This window comes from Chroicocephalus ridibundus, chromosome 1 (assembly GCF_963924245.1).
Source record: "Chroicocephalus ridibundus chromosome 1, bChrRid1.1, whole genome shotgun sequence".
NCBI classification, from domain to species: Eukaryota; Metazoa; Chordata; class Aves; order Charadriiformes; family Laridae; genus Chroicocephalus; species Chroicocephalus ridibundus.
Window position 1 is genome coordinate 205,700,962 of NC_086284.1, and position 14,362 is coordinate 205,715,323.

Genomic DNA, 14,362 nt, shown 5'->3' on the forward strand with positions numbered 1-14,362 from the left:
GGGGGGGCCGAGGCGGTGGGGCTGTGCTGCAAGAGGCTGGGTTCACGAGGCAGGAGACAATCCAGCCATTCATCCCTGCTTGCATGAGAGTCGTCTGTTCTCTGTGTAGTTATTTCTGGCAGGGCAGGGACCGCTGTGTGCATTCGTTGCCTTAAGGAGGATGTAACGGCGTTAAACACAGTGCAGGGAAGGGCAACAGTGATGATGAAGGAGAGAAAGCAACTGCAATACGGCGGTGTCTAAAATGTCCGGGGCTTTTTAATGTGGAGGAGAGGAGGTGGCTGGAGGAATAAAAAAGGTTTACAAAACTGGGAAGTCAGTGGATGAGCTGAAAACAGAGCTGCTGTTCTGTTTTCCTGTGAGATCCGGGGGACACACAGTGAAACTTGCAGGGGGTGGCTTTAAAAGGAGCGCTTCCCTACACAGCAGGCAGTGGGCTTCAGGAGCCGGCTGCCATGGGGACTGTAGAGAGAGAGGATGTGTCAGCAGGCTCAGAAACAATCTCATGTTAACTGAGATGAACAAACTCAGGGTCGACGGGTCTGTAAATGTATAAAGCGGTAGAAGGGTAGCCTCCGGCACCCCCGGACGGGGAGACAGGGGTGGCAGCTGCTGGAGCAAGGGCAGGGCCTGCAGAAGGGCTCCTCTGCCCTCCCCACCCCTTCCCATGGCCACTGTCGGAGGCAGGCACTGAATGAGAAAGACACCCCCCCCCCCCCCCCCGATTTGGATCTTGTTCCTAATTTTGACTTTACACCAGATGGGTTGGCATTTTCTAGTGACATCATAGAACCTTAAAAGGACCTAACAGTTATACAATAACCGGAGTGTTTGTGGTGCACAGAAGAGGGCAGTCTGTAAAATTCCCACGCGGTGAAGGGTTTCACAGGCTTCCATGAGCACCTTCCGCTGCAGAGTGTCACTGTTGTCCTCTAGGGCCTGAACTTCAGTGACATTCCTCAGAGGTACCATCTGCCCTGGCTCTGGGTAGGATTTAAGCGCTTTAAAAGGCTTGATTCACCCACCACACAAAATGAAGTGCCAGTTTGCTGTGGAAGCTTAAGGACCGGATCCCACCTCTTCCACTCAAAACAGAAAATCTCTAATGCAAGATGAAGGAGTAATAGCCCAAGCTGCGTTTTCAGATCATACCAGTTACTCTGCTCTTGCAACCCAGGAAAACTGAGATGATTTGTAATGGAAAAATGGAGGTGGTGAGTTTCCTGCTCACTTAATTGAGATTTTTTCATTGAATCTGGCACCAAAGATCCTTTTTCTTTCTCCTGGCCACCCCAGCCTCTCTGGTGCCCCCAGGAGGGATTTGCATTTAATGGGCTGGCAGGGAATGGTAGGCTTCACAGTTGGCCAGCAAGGTGCTGCGTTTTATACTCACCTGCTGGTGGGCTGAGCACTTGAGATCAGAGGCCGTGTACTACAGGCCTGAGGCTCTTCCGGAAATTTCACGCTGTGGTGTAATGGTAAGCTTAGAAATCTGACTGTAGGCTCCTGTTTTGAAAACGTCAGCCTTGAGTGAAAATCAAGAAATCATGGTTTGGGTGTTGCTCCTGTCCATAAGCAAGTTCAACCTCAGAGAGAAGCTTTAAACATTTGAATTGTCCCACTGTATTCACAGGCACAAAAGAAAAGGTGTTATCAACTAACGAGTTTACAGGGTCGAGTCCTCTCTCAGTAATTGCCTGAAGCAGTTTGTGACATTCAAACAGAAGAGCGTGTTTAAAAAAGGAAAAGCGTTTATAAGTTACTTCGTAGTCACCGGAACACAAATGCACACCTACTTTTTATAGGTTCTCATCTTGACTGAGCCCAGTAAAAACTCCACTGAGTCCTTTTCTCCAGCACCTCCATGGAAGCTATTTTGTCTGTAAGAAATGATTAATGCACTTTGGCACTAAAACTTAACACCTTTTTGTTTTTTCTAGACCGTGGTCCCTTATATTTTTCTTCTGGCATTTGCTTGCCCCGTTTCCCTGTGAGCTAAGGCTGTGCAAGATGCTGGCTAGGGACGGGCTTTGCCTGTTGGAAGTTGTAACGAGGAAAAGCACTGCTGCTTATTTAACATCCTGGAAGGGAAGGAGAGGGCTCTCCTCCACCTCCCTCGCTTCCATCTACTGTACCATGAGGCCTCACCAGCAGTTCTTGCATTAGTTTTCGGGAACATGTCCTCAAAATATGTAGTAGCAGATTCTGGCCCACTGTTACTTCCCCAGTCCTTCACATCATCCGTTTCTTACTGTTCAGTAACCCATCCTCCTTTTGCCTGGTGACACATCTTAAACTTGTCATTGACAAATTGCATAGACTGGCTCTGTTTTTTTGTATTACAGTCAACAGAGAAAGCTTTAAACAGCATCTTCCCCCATCTCCCCCCCGGCCCAGGTCCTTCAGAGATTTCTTTAGTAATTTCCTTCTGACTTAATGTTCCATTTTTCAGAAGGTCCGTTGCTGCCTCTGCTTTAGCCACAGGGGTTTTACGGTTCTGACAGTTCTGTTGTCCTCTCCGGTTATTTCCTGTGTGCTTCACTAGCAAAAATCTAAATAAAGAGCTTCTGTTAGGAAGTTTTCACTTACTGTGACATTTGTAGCCTTTCTTTGAAAATTCACTTTAATGCCCTGAATACTGATGGTGTCAGACCGGTGGGCCTGTGCTTTTCGTTTCTCCCTTAAATACAGGTCCTGTCTTGCTGTCCTCCAATTACGTGGTACAAACCTCAGGAACTAGATGAAAATACGTGTTGCCAGACACCTCCATTTCCTCTGCTGCTCTCCAGTGATTTAGGATGGAAATGAAACGAGGCCACCACATTAAAGTAAACTCTTTTTCATCCGCCTCAGTTGTGTTAATTGCCTTTCACTTACCCTGTTTTGATTCCATGATCAGCAGCATGATCTTTATTGAAAACTGAAGGACTAGTTTAATTCTTGGCCCCCACGCAGATAATTTTTACTGTATCCCATCTTCTTAAAGGCTTTTACACTGTTCACAGAATTTAACTTCAACCCATAGTGCTAAAATAGTTTGTTCCTCAGTAGAAAAACGCTACAGAATGTTGTGTGCCCAGGGTGTGCTTGTCTTAAATTGGGAATTTCGAATTTAGCCTCCATTTTACAAAACCAGAAGAGTATTCAGACAGTGTGAACTTGCCTTCCAGGGTGACAGCAGGAGCCTCTTCTTGCAATCGTACTTTATACAAGCTGAGGGAGGAAAGGTGCCTAAAACTAAAAATTTTAATACAAAGGTGAAGACGGTACTGCATAGAAGCACACACGCGCTCCCCCAGAGTTAGTCTAGTTTGGTGAAAGATGACAGCAACCCTTGGAATGAATGCTGTACGCTGGAGAAGCTACGGACACAGCCTAGCTGGTTTTTTTAGCCATTATTTACTTGCAGTCAATAGTGGGTCACTATTTTCTGTTGCTTTTGGGTGATATTTGAGTTTATGTGTTATTAGTAGAAAGTTTACTGCTTGTTCTTGTTAGTAGTCACCGATACACGCTTTTGGAGACCTTCAAGAGGGTAAGATTTTCAGCACTTAAATTTCGGAGTTGCACAAAGATTTTAAAGGGCTGAGAGTGAGCCTGGAAATGAATTCCCTTCTCCGAGATGTGCTGTCCTTTCTGTACGTTCATCCCGTGGGACAGTATGGGCCCAAAGCAGAGCTCTTCTTTGTCTGGCTGCAGGTGCTGATGGGACACACTTGTACTGTGATTGTACAGACATAAACCAGCAGGAGACACCCTCTGCTTTCATTCCTCTCTATTTCGGCACCCCTCCTGCCCTGCGAGATGGGAAGGGAAGAGGACAGTGGGCCACCTGTGGGCAGCACATCTTGACTTTCTGTTACCAGCAGGTCTCTTTTTCTTGTGAGCGAGCGACCATTTGTGCACTTGTTCTTTTGAGGACTTTACGGTAGCACCCAGAGAGCTGCTTTTTCAAGTTTTGCACCCAGCACAGAACCTTCTGCTGTGGCCTGAGGCAGCAGAAGTGTGTCCTGCTGGGCACGTGCGGTTCTGATCTATTGCATTCAGGTGCTTAGACTCTCAGGAGCAATCTGAAGACCTGGGTTTCTTCTCCTGCCCTGGAACTTCTGTAGCCACAGGGATGTACAGAAACTCAGATCCGCGAGCTGACGTCTGATGGCATTTTATGGGCAGTAGATTACAGCCAGGGACAGCAATGAAGCTGACAAACCACTTTGCTTAAAAATAGTATGGTCTGCGTGCCCCCATCCCGGAGGGTGTAGTGAGCTTGTCGAGCTGTGGGTGAGTCAAGGTCAGCTTCCAGTATTGTCTGAGAACCCATCACCCTCCTCAGTGGTTCAGGGGACATCACAGAATCACCACAGGGGTCTCTGAAGTGCTTTTTGTAGCGTTGCATGGAGACTGTCTGGCTCACGTATCTGCCTGGGAAGAAGGGAGGTGGCAATGGAGGGGCAGGGAGCAACCAGAGGAGTGTTTCTTCCCCATCGTGCTGGGTGACCTGTGGATAGACCTGGATAATGTTGCTGGTTTGAATGGCAGAAAGGTTCTCGCCTCCGTCATTTGTTTTGGTTGGAAACACGTTGCCGGGTTGGCACATTGATCTCCTCTTTGATGGAACTCAAATCCTGCAGCTGGCTGCTGCCACTGCTTCTGGTGGTGATGGGTTGAAGGAGTCGGAGGCAGCAGCAGGTGCTTCCTCCTCGGGAAGGACTCAGACCAATGCTCTTGAGTGTGTTTGCCTCCGAGGTGGAGCAGAATCTCCCAGAATCTCCCAATGCCAAACCTCTGGGCTTGGCTTGGGCTTGCGACGAGTCGCTGCTCTGCTGTGTGGCCGGCAAGCGCCACGTAGTGAGGCAGTGAGCTGTGCTGCCGAGACCCCCGGCTGAGGATGGGGGCCGTTTTGTAAGATTTGGATGCGTTGGCTAAGAACAAAAGGCCTACGGTGTTCTTTGCCCGTGCGCGTGGACGAGTGCCTTTGTGTGCGGGAGACAGAACAAAGACAGCAGGAAACGTCAGAAATGCTGCGTAGAGCAGAGCCTGGCCGTGACACACGGTTTGCTGTAGGAATGGTCTCTCGGTCTTGACATCGGACATACTCGTCTCCTCTGAGGACCCCAAGCAAGCTGGCGATGTGCTGCCCTTCCTGAATAACGATTCTCGGCCTGCGCAAGGTGCTGTGAATGCAGAGTGGGAGAAAAACGAAACAGGGATTAGTCGCTCGCAGGGATAACGAGGTTTTTTTTCTAATGCCAGTAATCTTTCCGTTGGCAGGAGAACTCCGACACATCACCAAGCTGAAGCCTTGGAGTCTCTTTGATGTGCTCGTGGAGAAGTACGGTTGGCCTCACGAAGATGCTGCACAGTTTACAGATTTCCTGATCCCCATGCTAGAAATGGTCCCGGAGAAACGCGCTTCAGCTGGAGAATGCCTCAGGCACCCCTGGCTCAATTCTTAGCAGAGTCTCCCAGCTGTAAAAAAATAAAAATTAAAAAAAAAAAAAAAAAAAGCCAGCAACCACTTTCCAATGCATCGGACCTAAATGGTGACTGTCACAAATTCTTTAGCAGGATCACACGTGAGCTGGCTTCAACCCTCAGACCTTTGTTTTGCTTGAGGTACTGTTTGACATTTTGCTTTTTGTGCACTGTGTTCTTGGGGAAGGGTTAGTCTTTTTGTCTTCAGCTGGTAGTTTACTCACCCACTTTCTTCAGAAAACACTTAACCGTGTCTTTAAGCATTGTTTCTTGTGTTGTGTGGCATTCAGATGTCAGATTTTTGAACAAAGGAAACTTCCCCCCCATGTGTTTTGGCAAGTTTTGTAACTATTTATGAAAAAAAAAAAAATATTTTAGCTGATGCATATTATATAATTTACGAGCGTAAGAAATTTATCAAGTCAGAACTGAGTTACGGCGAGGAATTGTACAATTTTATCTTCTGGCAAAGGGACGTCATTCTTGTATTATAGTGTATGTAAATGCACCCTGTAAATGTTTATTTCCATTTAAATATGGGACTGGGGACTCAATTTCAGAGTAAAGCGACTAAGTTTTAGAGAGCTTTATAGCAAACCAATTGCATGTAGTGGACTTTAAACTGCTTTAAGGAATTGTGTAAACTTTCTATTCTGTAGCAGTTCCCGTTCATTGGATTTTAAACAAAGTGGCTCTGGTTTACAGGATTTCATTCCCCAAATGGCACTTTAAAGGAAGGCTAGACTTCTTTCTAATAAAGTATGCATTATCATTTAGCCCTTTTAGAACTTTTGCCTATTTTAAGTGCTTTTAAGAAAAGAAAAATAGCAATTTCCCTTACAATGTGATAGTGAAGACATGGTACCATATGGTGTTGCCTTTTTATAAGCACTGTAAGTTGTACTATACCTTAAGAAAAACAAAAAAAAATTAAAAATCGAGCATGAGAAGCACTCTCTGTGTAGAATTTACTGATCTTTTATAATAAAAGTGTGCGCTTGGAATCAGTTAAGGAAGGATAGAGCTGCAAGTATTTACAGTGCAGTGGGTAAAATAATGCGAGAAGCAAGATCATGCTCATTCCATTCATAGCTTTACATGTTTCTAAAACAAATTGCACTAGCTTTATTTTTTTTTCCCATCAGTAGACGTACAACCACCCCTTGGAAGTTGCACGCAACAATTACGTGTTTTCTAGGAAAAAACAAAAAAAAAAAAGCTGCATAGGCTGAAGCTTATAGGCAATACAGATTTTAGAATGTACAGTACGGAGGTGTGTTTGGGCCTCTTTTAGAAGTCAGTGGGATGAATGTAAGCTTATTTCGGATCTTCATGTAACTACGGTGCCACTTTTTCTTGACTTTGTCCATATGAAATTTATTCACATGCCTTTGCAATAACTAGATTGTGAGAAGGTAGCCCCATGCTGTAACAATAACCAGTTGTTTGAGGTGCTTGCAGTTGTCTAATTAAAGTGTTTTGTTTTTTCAGTGTGCTGGTCATTGGCCTCTTTGCTAGCCCTGACTCTGACCCTTTGCTTGCTAGACTTCTGCGGGGCGGGGTGGTGGTGGTGGGTTCTGTAGCCTGGCCCAAGCCAAAAGCAGCTTTCTGTGTTAATTGATGAGATATGTCACCTGCTGCAAATGGGAGAGTCCTGAAGGGTGATGTGGCAGGGGGGGCTGTGTGGAAGGGGGGTGAGGTGAAACATAACAAAAACAAAAACGAGTATTTCATACAAGGTGTTTAACTGGGACAAACAAGCTAACGATCACCCTGTCCCTGAGAGGCTGGTGCAGCTGCTCCTCCAAACAGAAACTGCAAAGCCACCACTGGGCAGGAGAAACCCCTCCAGGCACCAAGGCCCTGCCAGCAGCTGGGTTTCAGGACCGGCTGCCCTCAGCCTCTGCGCCCCGAGCTCTTCCCACCAGCACCGCTCTTAACGGCCCGTGGACAGCGGTGAGGACACGGCTGCAGTGGACTCCAGAGCTAGAGGTAAAAGTTCCGTTTGGCTTCTCACCCGGCCAGCCGCGGGTAGTGCCCCGACAGCGCAGCACAGCGGAGCTTGTCCCAGAGTCTGTAGGAAACGCCAGCGTGATGGCAGTGCGGGCCCAAACACAGGCCACGCAAGGTGCGTAACGTGCGGCGCCTGCGTACACTGCCCTTCGCTGGGCCAGAACCAGGGGGTCCTGGCGTAGTGCCAGGCCTGTGCTGCAGCCCAGGGTCTCTGCTCCTCACGCTGCTGCGAGACCTGTCGCCCTGCAGCGTGCAACTCCCACTCACAGCTGAGGTGATGTAACGACCTCCTTTCATGGAGGAACAGGAGGGGGTCAGGACAGCCAGATGTGAATGCTGGGCTACAGAGGGTGATGCAGATGTTTCCAGAATCGGTCTCTGAGCAGTCGTGGGCGGGTGAGTGAGGTGGGGTGGGGTTCTCTGCTGTTGTTGAGGGCGGGCCTAATCCTGTTCTGCTGCTGCTACCGCCCAGCAGCGTCCTCGCTGCACTGTGTTTTGCAGAGCCAGCAGTTCAGGGGCATAGTGCTAGTGTACTTTTTTTGCTAATATTTTTCAATAATTACAGGCAAATTGGAATCTAAAGTAGCCCCAGTTTTTTTCTACATGCTGAAAAGAATTACCACTTTTTCTCAGTGAGTAGGAAAAGCCACTTCCCCTCCTCTCCCCGTGCAGGTTTTCCTCTCTGGTTGTAAGGCGGAGCTGTGGAGCAGTCCTGTCACTGCTGCCATGTGAGGACCGTGTCACACACATTACAGGATAAATCTGCACTTGGCAAGTGCAACAGCACCCTCTTGGCTGCTGCTGTTCAGCAGCAGGAATAAACCACATCCTTAAAAAAACCAAAATAATAATAGTGCTTTAGCGTTCCTAACACTGCACAGCTCATTTTAGCACCACTTGCCCAGCTCCCCTGCGATGAGGGAAGCTGTGGGGTGGGGGCAGGGATGAGGGAGGCAGCCTTACAACTGCAGTTGAGCTGATTTTTACACTTTCTGGGAAGCCTGACAAGGTCCCAGTCTCACATTCTGCACTCTCAGGAGGGCCTGACCATCTGCTAGAGGAGGAAACAGCCCTTACAGGTACACAAATACTCCATGTAACACCCCACGAACCCCTCAGTAACCTGACACAAGACCCTGCAGGGCTTGGGCCAGTTTTTTCTGGCCTCTAGGCTGGGCAGGGGCACTAACCCCCCCAAAGCCAGTTCCACACCTGTCTGTGCGCAGCCGGCCAGGGCAGGGAAGGGAAGAGCCCCTCCACGACCACGGGGGGAGTCTGTTTTACAGACTGGGGGCCACTTCTTCCCTGGAGACACACCACCCTTCCAGGACAAGTAGTTAAAACTGACATAGTTGTGATTTATTAACATGAATTAAAATGCCCAACCAGTGCTGCAGTGTGACAGTATATTAAAAAAAAAAAAAGATCATATACTGTACTACTTTCACAAAGATCACACTTTCTTTTTTTGCAAAAGAGACTTATTATATACAATACTATATCAAATGAAAGAAGCGTTAAGCAATTTTACAAGCAAAAGAAATACAGTATTTACAGCACTTGTCAGAGACATTAGAAATGGTCTATACATTAAATTACATTTTCTGCAAATAACTGATGAAACAAAAAGCCATGTCCACACCAAAACTATAAAAATTTGTATTGCATTGTTTCCTATCTCTATGCACACAAAGAACTGTTGACAGAAGAAAATGAAAAAAAAAAATTGTTAGTGCCATCACGTAGCCTGTGTACTTATTTAATTACATATGTATAAAAGTAATATAGAAAACATTCACTAAATGAATTTAACTGCAACAATAAAATTTTAAAGATTATGCAGCATCAAACCTACTGCCAGAAAAAACAGCTGGAATGTTCACTTACAAAATAAAAAGAAATACCTAATACTGGCTTAACAGCACATCTTCAGGAATCTTAAAAAGCAAAAAATGGAAAGAATACAATGAAAGAGCACTGGTGTTTGCTTTTATACAAAGTATCATGTACAAGCTTTAAAAAGTACCTCGAATAGGTACATATGAAATATACACAGTTTATATTACAGAACATTTTAAAAATGTTTAGAATTAAAGGGATCCGTTTTAATGCCACCCTGACCCATGGTAATTGTTCTGAAAAGTGGGCGGCACCTGTGCTCTGTGGATGGGGATCTGTCCGGGCACCGGGGAGGCCTGCTGCGGCCCCTGCACCGCGTGGGGAAGGGCGACGGAGGCAGGGTGGGGGCAGAAGCCCGCAGCAGCGGGGGTTGCAATACTGTTTGGTCCTTGAGGTTGGATGTGAGGACCCTGACCAGGGAGCGGGCAATGAGGTCCTGTTCCAGCAGGCTGATGTTGAGGTCCAGGTCCTAACGTGGTGTGATGCGGGGCTTGGGAGGAATAGGAGGACACGCTCGTGTGAGCGCCTGAAGGAAAATGGGGGGGTCCTTGATGAGAGGGGTGGTGTAACCCTTGTGCCGATGCTGGGTGGTGCCCCGAGCCTATAACGTTGGAGGGCGGGGGCGGAGGGGGGGGAGGCGCAGAGTTTACAACATGCTGGTGTTGTGCTTGCAAACCTTGGTGTCCAGTTGAAGGATGGGGAGGTTGGTGGTGGGGGAGAGGACCTGGGGGCGGAGGCGGTGGTGGCAAGTGATGACCAGCAGCTTGAGAATGAATGTGCGATCCAGGAGCCACCGCCACAGCGTGAACCGGACCGACGACGTGTGCTACAGAGTGCTGCTGATGAGTACTTTGCTGCTGTACGAGGTGAGGTCCTGGAGCAGGTGGTGGCGGAGGAGGAGGAGGAGCAGCAGAGGCCGACGCCTGGTGATGAATACTGGGATTCTGAGACGGCAAAAAATGCCCCGCAGTTACGTGGTGTCCCGGCACCGTCTGCTGACCCGCAGTGCCGGGAAGTGCTTGATTTGGTCCAGATGAAAACACAGTCTGTTGGGGTATGCTGCCCTTCAGCTGGCTGTAACTCTGAAAGTTTCCAGAGGGCTGCTGGTTTTGATAGTAAGTAGAAGAAGGGGGTGGGGGCGGTGGGGGGGGTGGCGCGCTGCTGTTCAAATTTTGTTGGTTAAACTGGCTGTAAGAAGCTGAAGATTGTCCTGAAGTTGTCTGAGTAAAGAGGGGGCCGCCAGCCTGCTGCTGGTTACTAGGCTGAAGGGTTGGTGCTGCCGGGTAGAAGTTTCGGTGCGTTTCCCTCTGGGGGGTTCCAACTTGAGGTGACTGAGGATGATGAGGTCTGTACGGAGATCCCAGCTGCTGCGAGTGAGGCTTTGGTGACAGGTAACCGTGCTGTACGGGCGCGTGGGGGGTGGAGGGCTTGGGAGGGTTTTCCACGTGAGGCGAAGGGGGGCAATGCAGCTTCAAAGGTGCAGAAGGCAACTTCTGTGAATGGGAAAGTTGCTCAGCGGAACTGCGCAGATGCGATTGAGATGGATGATTTTTTGAAAGTGCTTGGACGTTGTTTGTCAGCTGTTTTTGTTGCAGCTCGGATTTTGGATGATTCGCACATTCGGCCTCGGGTGCATTAGCTGCAGTTTCCCAGTGCGAATCTGGTTTTGTGGGTGTTTTGCCAAGTGACTGCGTTGAAACTACAGGACTCGGTGAAGAGGGCTAGAATGAGAGAGAGTCAGTCAGTGCAAAACACTCAGAACACTCAACCAGGCATGCATGAGAACAAAAAGAACTTCTCCCAATACTGGTCTCTCCCTCAATGGTGAAAAAAAGTGTTGGAGGCACAGGTGTAAAAAAACAACAGCAACAGCAGAAAGCTTAAACTTAGCATGGCCCTATTTTCAGCAAGTATGTATCAATCATTCTTGAGAGTCAGAGACTAGCAAGTGTATTTTAAGGTAGTAACAGAAGTCAGAATCTGGTATTTGTTTTAGATTTCTGAGTCTGAAAGAAATAATTCCAGACTAGACCATTTACAAAATAAAGCCATTTTTAGAATGATTTAACATTTTTTAACTGGCACAGTACAAGCAGACAGACTAAACATCGCAACCTGAATGACTTCACTTAACACTGTACAGGCAGCTACTCAATCTCTTTCTCCGAATCAGCGCCTCTACTGACGCAGAGCGCCAAACCCTGACATGGCAAGAACAAACTCCTGTCAAGGGCAGAAGCAGGTAAATCCCATCACTGCCGTCAGAGCTGCAGAGGCGCTGAATCCACGGGTACCATCTCTCCTGTGTCTACAGAAGCAAGACAATGTATAAAGAGGTATAGCTAGTGGAAGAACAGCACACAAACCAGCTTTTCAGCATGTACGGACTATCACAACTATTCTTACAAATGTTTCCCTATGTTAAATTACTGCACGGGTAGGTTACATACATACATGTTCATCTAAGAGGTAAATCATGAGATTAACATATTTTTTTAAACATAAATCAGAGATGTATGTTCATATTTGTACACATATTATACGACACACGTGTGCGCACACAGCATTACCTTGCTCGCTTTTGATGGACTCCTGCAAGTCTTTTGGGAAGTATCTGGGGACGGACATTCAGAAGCAGGCTCTGGATTTTCAGGATCAGGTTCTACAGACATAAAGCAGAGATAAATATAAAAGTGGGAAAATCCAGGTCTTTGGCAAAAATTGCTAAGTGCTTTATATTTTGACTTTGAAAGAGCCATTAAAGCTCTTGTAAGAGACTATTCAATAATTCAACTGTCATACAAGGTCATCTGCTTACTGACCTTCCATAAATTCAGTGAAAGAAGGGACCTTAAGCTGCAACGGGGAAATGAGATTTGAATGAGATGAAGGTGGAGACTGAACATGAGACGGTGAGCAGGGGCTACAGGGTGATTCTCCCCCTACAGATGAAGCAGACCCAAACATTATATTAGAACGATTACGGACTACCACGGGGGAACTGGTTAGATTTATCTACCCTCGACATGATAAATCAACTCACCGCTGTCCTTGTCTTTCCTATGATCACTGAGAAGCAAAGCTCGCTGATAACTTCGTTCTCTCACTTGTTCCACAGAGGTTGATGCAGTCCTGGAAGAGAGAAGCACACTTTAAGTTTACTCCCACAGACCAAATTTATGACAATGCCTACGCAAATACTGGGTCAGAGAAAATTTACAGCGTTGATTTCATATAAAAGCCAAATAACTGGTTGTACATGGAATGTGATTTGTTAAGTATTTTCTGTCTATTTTCTCCCACTTTAAATATACTTTGTTACATTACAAGAACTGACAATTCCTCTTAATATGGAAACAACATCTGTAGATCTGCAGGGCTTTTGCTGTTGGTTTGGGTTTTTGTTTTTTTTTTTTTTTTTTTTTTTTTAAACAGTTGAAAAGTCAAAAACTACACTTCATTAAAAATAAAGGCTGCAGGTACTGCTTCATATTCTCCAATTGTAGAAAACCGTTGTCTTCCAAAGCTGGAAATAACTGTTGTTTTTTTTCTTTTGTTTGTTTGTTTGGGTTTTTTTTTAAGTATTTGCTCTTTAATAGTGGATCCATAGTTGTGAATACTGCACAACTACATCTCTGTTTAAGCTGCTGTATTTAACTTGCCAGACAGTGGGTATGAAATGACAGTCGTATCTTCTCTTTTATAAATCAATTACATCCGACAATCACAATCTGATCAAGAAAAACAGTAATGACAGCACTCTACAAAGCTCCGTTTGTCTTTCAGGCAAGAACATACAGCATTATGATACTGTTGTGCTAAAATAAACATTGGTGCTTCCTGCAGGATTACTGCAAAATCTTACTACTAAGTTCTTCCCCGTTTAGCCTTTTTCCACATTTTTTGCTTACAGTATAGTACTCTGGGTTCTGCATAGCGAACTTACAGCCCCATTTCAGTGAAACTTTGAAGACTGCACTTACGTTCTCCCTTCAATTGGCTCTACAAAATCCTTCTATTCTGGAATAGCTGGAGCATCTGAGCAGAAGGATGTTCCACTCCTCAGCCCATGTTCATCCCCAACACTGTTAGGCCTTCACTACAGCACAAAGAACATCTGCAGGGTTTATGTTGTGCTAGTAACATTTTGGAGACAGCTACCAAAATTCTAGTGGAAAAATGTTGTGCAATGTTTATACAGATTGAAGTCATTCTATCTCGTCCCCCTTCACACTGTGCCTCTCCCCAGGATTTGTGGTGGTTGGAGTATCTGGTATGGCATCCAACAGAGCAGATGGTCTGCACGCAGGGGAACCATTTAACGATGATAAACAGCAACGCAAGTGTCACCACACGCTCTCCACCTGAGCAGAAGGACCCGTCAGACAGCCTGCGCGCAGCCCTGCACATTGCCCAACAGCAAACACCACAGACACACTCCAGCCAGATCACTGAAGAACAGACTTCCTCGAGTCACCTGTTACACCCTTCTTCCCTACAGTACTTCTGGAAAAATCCTGAGATTTAATATGAAAACTATTCTGCTCAGCCCACAGACGAAGCAGTGGGGATACAAAGACATGGAGTGCACAGCCAAGGCCACGCTGAGAATCAGACTCGGATCTCAGAGCCATTGCAGCCCCCTCTCCATCCGACTGCTGCTCCCTCCTCCACACCCCCTGGCAAGCGCTCACAGCCCAGGCTGGGCGATGGTGGAAGGAGCACGCCTACTCACGGATGCCATTTTCTACAGACTTATAACTCTACCTACGCAATTTTAAAATCTACAGAACTAGGCAACTTGTCTTGCTCAAACCAATACCTATTTCGCACTTAGAAAATAAAAAAGCAAAGCAGAACGAAAGTAAGTTAACCAATAATTTGGGTAATAATGGGTAATTTTTCATACATTGTAATCTTTATGAGGTACCTGCTGTATTTATGAGGAAAGAGATAAGACAACTCTTTACTAATC

General features: G+C 46.4%; 2 protein-coding genes across 12 annotated transcripts in view; one reads left to right on the forward strand and one right to left on the reverse strand.

Moving 5' to 3' along the window:
* Positions 1 to 6,965, forward strand: part of SRPK2 (SRSF protein kinase 2) — a 154,617-nt gene extending 147,652 nt beyond the window's left edge. For all 6 annotated transcript variants that reach the window (XM_063323468.1, XM_063323463.1, XM_063323464.1 and 3 more), the window contains one exon: positions 5,272 to 6,965. In XM_063323468.1, coding sequence (XP_063179538.1) covers positions 5,272 to 5,456 — 185 coding nt within the window. In that variant the 3' untranslated portion in view covers positions 5,457 to 6,965. The remainder of the gene's footprint in view (positions 1 to 5,271) is intronic.
* Positions 6,966 to 8,825: 1,860 nt separating this feature from the next.
* The window catches only part of KMT2E (lysine methyltransferase 2E (inactive)), a 62,258-nt gene continuing 56,721 nt past the window's right edge, over positions 8,826 to 14,362 (reverse strand). For 3 of the 6 annotated variants that reach the window (XM_063323470.1, XM_063323472.1, XM_063323469.1), the window contains 4 exons: positions 12,431 to 12,519; positions 12,210 to 12,329; positions 11,958 to 12,049; positions 8,826 to 11,108 (listed from right to left, as the gene is read on the reverse strand). In XM_063323470.1, coding sequence (XP_063179540.1) covers positions 9,594 to 11,108; positions 11,958 to 12,049; positions 12,210 to 12,329; positions 12,431 to 12,519 — 1,816 coding nt within the window. In that variant the 3' untranslated portion in view covers positions 8,826 to 9,593. Of the gene's footprint in view, positions 11,109 to 11,957; positions 12,050 to 12,209; positions 12,330 to 12,430; positions 12,520 to 13,370; positions 13,752 to 14,362 lie in introns of those variants that run through there. The other 3 variants (XM_063323471.1, XR_010069558.1, XR_010069559.1) reach the window with 3 other exon arrangements.